Genomic DNA, 8,464 nt, shown 5'->3' with positions numbered 1-8,464 from the left:
CCAGACTTATGATTGCTTTCTTTAATTTATTGAAGTTCTCGATTTATCCAAATTATTTTCATTCAAGTAGAATTTCTCCCCTTTTGGCTTTGGTTAAATAATTGGTGACTCTTGAGTTATCAAACTTATTGTTGATTGAGAATTGGAATTCTTCAAGAATTAATTCATCCACTTAATTTACCTTCATAGTTAGAGGTTAATAAAGTGGGAGAAAAATCCAATTCTCATTACAATTGATAAGGATAACTAGGATAGGACCTCCAGTCTTCATACCTTGCCAAGAGTTTATTTTATTATTATTATTTTATTTTATTCTTTTTGTGAAACATACTGCTTCCTTACTTCCAAAACCCCCAATTTATAATCTTTATAACCAATAATAAGAACATACCTCCCTGCAATTCCTTGAGAAGACGACCCGAGGTTTAAATACTCGGTTATCAATTTATTAAGGGTTTGTTACTTGTGACAACCAAAACGTTTGTACGAAGGGATTTTTGTTGGTTTAGAAACTATATCTACAACGCGACTGTTTTTATGATATTATTTACTAGCAAAAAATCCCGACGTCAAGCATTCATGACCATGGAGACAATGTGTGCATAGTCAACTTCAGATATAATTTGTGGCTCAACCACCTCGAGGCAAGTATGCCATTTTAAAAGAATTTATTTTGTTCCATGTGTATATTATTTTGTTAGTAATGCTTATTGTTAATTTTGGGAATTGTGTCCATGTCTTTTTGTTTTGTATGAGATTCATACTTTATTTTGCGAAGTAAAAATATATTAAAATCAGGCACATTCATAAGTGAACTAATATTTATTTATTGAGTTATACTGATAGTTGTCTAGTAACATTAATAGTATTGACAAAATGATACAAAGATAAGAATACTTATTTTTCTACAATTAATAATAATAACTATAACAGCATACCTTGATTGTTGAGTAACCTTCTTTGTCGGTGAAGAATGTCATCGGATAGCATTCTCCGTGTGCTTTCCCATACATGCTCCGGCCTAGCCATCGAGTTAGAAAACAGGAGTGTTGCATAAAGCCTTCTTAAACATTCTCCTGAGCCCCAGTGACTTGCTTCCTGTATAGCATCAATGTATTCTTTATCATCAGCCAAAAGTCCATATGCATAGCATGCACCTCGAAATGTCGAGTAGACAACACCATCAATAGTTTTAATCTGTTCATAACTGGTAGATCCTCTAACAAAATTTAGAAGTAGTCTTAGGTAGTAAATCTCTCCTGATCCTGGAAGTACAAAGAAAATTCAGCCAATAACTACATGAGATTTTCTTAGAAACTATTTTCTAGTATTAGCCTTCCATACGAACTTAGAAGGAAACTCCACATACGTCAAACATCTAGCTTCAGCGTATTTTTTGTTTGCCTTGAACCATCCCAAGAACATGGATTCTTTCACAGACTCTTTCCTAGCAACATCATCCAAGTTTTCATCGTCCTTGAATATCACTGGTTGTTCACCAGGAAGGTGAAAGCCTAGCCTTACCACAGAAGGGTTCCTATAATGAATGCTATATCCAAAAATTCTCCATGAAGCTTCGCACGGGGATATGTACCTACAATCATAATACATACTAACTTCATCACACTTATCATTATCTGTAACACTTGTGGCACTTCTGTAAAATGAAGCTGTTACACAGTCGTGGCCTTTATTGACATATTTAAATAGATACTTAATCGATCTTGACTGGTTACACCATTCAACATTTATGTGAGCACCATATTTCAATAATAACTTCCTATTGTGAGGCACGACATATCGGTTGTCAAGTTCCACACCTGATTTGGTTATTGTTTTGCCATCGTCCTTGCGCCTATTAACTGGATAACCGTCTTCATCAATCATAGTACTCGCAACAAATCTCTTAGGAAAGTGCCGCATGCATTGACCATTTTCCATTCATGGTGAATCTTTCCTAATACTACCACATGAACCATGCATCATGTGCTTTTCCACTGCTTCGTAATATAGTGGATCGTTGACCTTGTCGGGTATCTCAGCACTTATGATCCGGTCTATGTCTTCTCCCGTTGGAAACTTGTCATCATGATGTAGAAACAACAGAATATGTGTGTGAGGGAGACCGCGCTTCTGAAACTCAATTGTACACACAACTGCAAAGGAGAATATATACAAACACATTTATACAGGTTTTTAGACATTTAATACTTCCCATTATTTAATACAGGAGACATTTTTACACAGTTATATGATGAAAAACGACAATGCTGGTTAATTTCATAAATGATTGTCTCTTTATTCATACAAATCCAGCAAACTCTGTATAATTGAATGGAATTCACAATTTATAAAGTTTCAAAAACTTCACTGGAATTGAAATATATAAAAAACGTAGCCATCTTGGCTGCAGGTTAATTCTACAATAATTTAGTTTCCTATTTTTACAGTTTCATATTTTCTTTTCATCCAAAAATTTTCACATCACGCATTTTAATTTATAAAGGGTTTTGTGTATATGTGGTAAACTATTTTTTTGGAAATAGAAATTTCTAGTGCAGATTTGTTTAAAAACGTGTGATAGAAGAAGTTAGAGATTTATTATATAAAATGATTGGTTTCATTAAAAATCAAAATATCTCCACAACGAACATACACATGTACTGGAAAAGCTAAAAAAACATGCATATTAATATTACGGAGTAGGTTACGGGACATTGTTTACCTACACTAACGCGCCCAAATATTTGGTTTTTTCTGATATCTTGGATAAGTTTGTCCAACTTAAATTTGAAAGCTCTACATACCATATCTGGTCGGTCTTCTACATGTAGTTCTCTATTCTTAAGAAAATCTTCTAATTCAGGCCATTTCGGATTACATGTAAATGTAAGAAAAAGGTATGGATAATCAACCGCCCTGCAAATCGCCATTGCATCTTGGTAGTTCTGTATCATGTACCTAGGCCCTCCCATGAATGAAGAAGGCAATATGATACGTTTTTCTCTTGACACATGTCTAGTTTCCCCACTTAATACTGCTTCGGATAAGTCCTTGTACATTTCACACCTAAACTTTTCTTGATCAAGCCGAATATAATTTAATCTGGCTGATTCAATCATGGAGAATCCATCTACCAAGAATTTCTGAAATAACCTTCTTAAATAAAGCAATGGAGATGCATCGGCTACCCTTTCTTGGATTCTGAACGCAAAAAACTCCTTCACTGAGACCTCTTGCCTACCCTTATCTTCTTTACCACTTTTTTTATTTCGAGGAATGTCTTCCTTGTAACCATCATCTCCGTATGGAAACAATAAAGGGTACTGCAATGCCAAATAGGCTCGATTTAGCTAATTTATTCGTTGTAGCCTCCCACTTTGTGTTTCAACCACAATGTCTCTATCAGTTTTGGCGAAATCAAAGTCGCCTACTATCAGCGCAGCAACCTCATTAGTGGATGGTAGGTTATACCGCCTACCATCTTTGCCCCGTTTTCCAAACAACTTCAACTTCACTGTGGATGTGTAGTCAGATCCTATAGACTCCCAAACCATTCGAAATGCCTTCACCAACACGTTATCGTCCAACATCTTCTTCAAATCTCTGACAATATCTTCATGTATCTTGTTGTTGTCTTTTTCTCTGTATCATGTCAAATCATTTTCAAAATCTATGTTAGTTAAATGAATAGTTCCTTACTGATTTACTCAACACATAATAACCATGGCTATATGTTAATTCCGTTACGCACCTTATCACTGCTATACAATTTTAAATTTTATTTTGTGTATCGTACACATATAATTATGCAAATCTTGCCATGCACCCCTCTTCGGGTATAAGGCTACCCATTAGATGATAATTCTCTCCATATAGAATAAACGTGCGTGGCCCTTTGCTGTTTGTTATAGTTTGATCAATCTTGGCACCCATCGAGGTGAATTAGAACATAAAGTTATAGGTCCTAATGTTGTCACGGAAATACTTGCTTTTGATGTCATCGCCATATAACAACTCATACAAAATCTTGGGTACTTCTTGGAGCTGAGAAATTTCAACTTGTCCTCCTCTACAACAGAGAGTATATGTAGGGGTAGATGTGTTGTATTGTTTTTGTGACATTTCATCGTACCAAAACAAAGCATGGCAATATTGACATTCATGAATTGCATCTCCCATGTGCCAGTATTTTACATGATAATAGACAACTTAGCCAAATTGTCTGAAAACTAAAATTCAATACATACTTGTGGCACATTAAGGTAGATTAATTTCTGCCTTATATCTTTGTTAGGATTATTTGGAGGCATGCTTGTGCATGCGTCATTAATAGCTACTCGATTTGCTGCATAATAGATAAAGTTAAGATATAGTTTGCGGAAAATCTGATCTTATGTCACTTGGTTAGATTATTCCTCCAAAAAGTCTGTTAGGTTTATGCATGTATAGTGTTTGGCATTCTGTAAAACTAATTGATGAAACACAAATGTTATTGCTTATAGTCATTAAATTAAAAAGGTATTTTTACTCTGACTTAACAAAAATAAACTTCAACAAATTCAAGAAACTATCTTTTCAAATTTAATTTTGATAAACTACCCTTGAAAAAATATTGTTACCAAACCAAATCTGTGTGTTTGAATTATTTTCAGTATGTTTATATTTTGGTCTATCAAGTAAACAATATACTCGACATTTTAATGTTACTTAATTATTTAGGCAGCCTTAGTTTAAAGGAATGTAAACTAAATCCAATGCATAACCACTTAAAAGTTGAAGTTGGAACATTTTTGCATTCTTTTCAAATTTGGAAAGATACTTTTGGATGTTGAATAATTTTTTATATTTGGTTTGAAAAAATATCTGTTATCAGTTAAAGCTAACCTTTTTTAATTGGTTATCTTATTTTGGAAGAACTTTCTGGAACAAAATACTCTTTTTCATTTTGTTCAACAAAAAATTGTGTTACAACATTATTAAAAAAATATATTTTAAAAGGCAAATTTGATAAGCTAGTTACTTCGAATAAAAGGCTGCAGAATCCAAGCTTTTGTGTCTGTGAGAATCACTTTTAGGTGATGCTTTGGATTTCTTAAAATAACAGCCAGTTTTACTAAGTAATTTTAGTTTATTATTTATGCAGAGTTAGTTTAAAGGAATATGAAGTAAATCCAATACATAACCACTTTAAAGATGAAGCTAAGACATTTTTTCTCAATTTTTTTACTAAACACAAAATTAATAACGAATCCTTCTCTAATTTCTGCCACTATATATTGTATATAAATTTTCTTACCCATTGCTACATTGCTCTTGTCCATAGAGCTAACCTCGTCATGACCTGAGCCATTTGAAATTGAATTAAAAATTTGTGACAATCTAGTTTTTGCTGTGGTTCTAATTGAGGTTGGAGTTCGCTTATTCACCTTGGAATATGTTTCTGCAATAAAATTTTTCAATTGTAAAAATGGTAGTAAGATTTGAGTGTATTTATTTAGTTTATAGTTGAGGAACTAAATAGTCTCGAAGCAAAAGCCCCTAAATAAAAGAAGATTATCATCTGAGTGTGTGTACATTGTGTGAGAAGACTTGATGCCCTACGACTATACGCGTTTGTATAGTACACTAAAAATTATCTATCTTTTGAACCATATCCACTTGGACCAAACCTTTTGCATCAGTCTCGTTAAAAATGATTGTACTCAACATAAATAGCTTGGAACTAACCTGATCGAGTATTCACATTTCTTTTTTCAGCCAACTTAAGAGCCCTTTCCCTCCTACAAATTTTTGTCGTCTCTGCACATATGTTACCTACAGGGTTAACACAATACATGTCATTTCCAAGCTTTACATCCCACAAAATTTTTATCTGCTGACTTCATAAAAATCCCGTAGCTGAGAATAGTTGTGTCCAGAATTGCTATTTACCTAATAATCAAGTTGTGACTTATTATTACGAAAAATAGTTCAACCTGTTGGAAAGTTTACATGTCCAGGTCTAATAATCAAGTCGTGACTTATTATTACGAAAAACAGTTCAACCTGTTCGAAAAATCTATACAAAATGAGTCAACCATATAAAAATAGCTAACTTCTCGAATGAGCACCGTGACCGCTGTCACCCACACACTCATGATAAATTGATGTAGTGATTGATGGGGACCTTTTGGACGTACCTAAGCTGCTAGAGTCTATGTAGTGGTGTCTTGCAATATCATAATTTTCCTTATCCTTATAATGAGTTCCATAATGAGTTTCTTCTCCTGTTTCCAAAATTTCTACATAGAAATTGAGTATAAAGTGAATCCATGTTTGTAAGATAGTTTGCTAATCTAAAGAACTTCAAATGTTATGTTACTCGTTGCTTCATTATGCCTTTGTTCTTTCTCTTCTACTGTAACACTTGAGATAGAAGACCTTGAGCTTCTTCCAGTCAGCCTTTGTTCAAGTTTATCTGGAAAAAAATCCATCTTTCTTATGTTTTTGAGGCATGTTGATATCCCATACACTGTTACATAGCATATTCCATACACTTCAGAATATCATGAACCTTATTAAGAATACTATCAAATTTTCGTCTTTTGGATATTATCTGAGTGGACATTATATAGTGATGAACATTGCACAAATTTCACTATTTTTTCTTCAAAATTTATGCACCTGATTCTTGTGAAGATGAGCTAAGGAAGATTTGCTGTAGAGGTAATCGAGTGTACAATGTCCTCTGATAGTCCAATTGTGATGTCTTCAACTTCTTTCCCTTGTCATCTATGATAATCTTCTTTTTACACCTAGATATGAATGAGGAGTTTTAGTCCATTTAAACAGTAGTCCTACATATAACTTCTAGTTTTAAAGTTTCTTTAACCACACACGGTCAGCCACAGTATTCTGTTAGCTACACATGTATTGTTAAAATCTCTACTAGTTTGGATATTTTGGTAGACATCTTCACTCACTAAAGTAACCTAAACTACTATCTCAATGCTGGTGTTTTCTTTGTTTCTTATATGTCCCACTGTATTTGTTTTTTTCACTTGCCTTTTGATCTAGTTTTTACGATGATTAATTTTTTGATTGACCACTATATCGTGCTAATATATGTATTTATGGTTTAATACAATTGGCATTAATATTCTGGTTTTAACCATATTGTTTTTTATGAATTGTTGATGTATAGACTTTGGGGACTATAAAACACAATATATTAATAACTAAAAAGATCTTGTTTCTTTTAGGGGCTTTATTTATCTTTTAATTACTTATTCATTTTTTACTTCTATTTTGACCCTTTTGATACTATAAACTTAACCATTAAAAATATTCAAAAAATTTCTAATATTATCCAAGCTTACTCATTTTTGTATTATGTTTTGATAGTCTTTTTATAACCTGATGATACCTTTAATATCTAAGTAATCAACTTTCTTAGTAACATAGCCTCCATTACAGTGTTTTAATCCTACCATATTTGTTGTGGCCAAGCTTATTGTGACTATCTGCAAAACCATTTCTAAATGGTTTATATTCCTTTATGTTTAACTTAGTTATTATCAACTGTAGAAGCTCAAATTAAAAATTCATATGAGTGTTTAGAGATATGACTGATTGTGTGGACATAAACACTCGCAATACTGGTGTTACAACCAAATCTTATAACTATTTATATTAATGAGTAGATACTAAGCCAAGACACTCTAGGAAATCACACTAAGCACTGACCTAATACACTATAATATAATACCCTACACACTATATTCTGCTTTCCTATGAAATCATGGAAACTTAGTGAGTTTCTTTAACAATAGCATACACTCAAAACCAAGATAAATAAGAAACTAACTATCATTATGCATCCATTATAGAAACTGAGGATGTTCTGACTTAAAACAAAATACAGTAACATAGACAGACACAAAATAAATTTTTTGGAAACATAAGCTTGAGACCTAGTACCTAAAGTTGTGAAACATTGGATGAGTTTTCACATAGGTGTGGGGTAACTGGTTACACAATATAGAGACTTTCAGAGTGCATGGTCATGGACTTGACGTGTACATTTTGTTGCCAAGTACGGTGCATCAGGTGCTCCGTCCTAGTTCTGTTTCACTTAAGTCTTGAAAGCAAAAGATCTGTCCTATCAGCATCATTGGATCCTCCAAAACGACTCCTACACTCCATGATGAAAATGATATCCTTTCTGATGAACATAGATGGGTTGTAAGGGATGCCAAGTCCTGTAACTCGGATCCTCTTATCCCAACAAAGCTTGTCCTATCCATCATGCTTAATGTCCCAAACTATAACTTCCCTTGAGAAGCCTATATTACGGTAGGATATAAAACCAACCCCATGCAGATTTGTAAGAGAGTGATAGGTTGATCTTGCATCAATTGGAATAATGCTTTCAAAAACCTACCTTTGTATCATGGAGAAAGATATTATCAGTGATGGTTCA

The 8,464-nt window shown here is 33.4% G+C and overlaps 1 protein-coding gene across 1 annotated transcript; it reads right to left on the bottom strand.

Annotated features, from left to right (window-relative positions):
- Nucleotides 1-924: 924 nt before the first annotated feature.
- LOC107640615 (uncharacterized) lies at nucleotides 925-1,941 on the bottom strand. The gene is made up of 2 exons (XM_016344126.3): nucleotides 1,370-1,941; nucleotides 925-1,219 (listed from the first exon to the last, which is right to left on the bottom strand). The coding sequence occupies exons 1-2, from the start codon at nucleotides 1,939-1,941 to the stop codon at nucleotides 925-927; spliced, it is 867 nt and encodes a 288-aa protein (XP_016199612.3).
- Nucleotides 1,942-8,464: the final 6,523 nt, after the last annotated feature.

The sequence above is a fragment of the Arachis ipaensis genome, chromosome B5 (assembly GCF_059453495.1).
Source record: "Arachis ipaensis isolate K30076 ecotype BB chromosome B5, ASM5945349v1, whole genome shotgun sequence".
In the NCBI taxonomy this organism is placed as follows: domain Eukaryota; kingdom Viridiplantae; phylum Streptophyta; class Magnoliopsida; order Fabales; family Fabaceae; genus Arachis; species Arachis ipaensis.
The sequence above is the reverse complement of the archived record's forward strand: the minus strand, read 5'-3'. Positions and strand labels throughout refer to the sequence as shown.

What these genes read in the sequence shown, in the direction of transcription:
- LOC107640615 (XM_016344126.3), bottom strand. Translation starts at nt 1,941, where the DNA reads ATGGAAAATGGTCAATGCATGCGGCACTTTCCTAAGAGATTTGTTGCG. An exon ending in GCTGAAGCTAGATGTTTGAC is followed by an intron (nt 1,220 to 1,369) that starts GTATGTGGAGTT and finishes AAATTTTGTTAG; the next exon opens with AGGATCTACCAGTTATGAAC.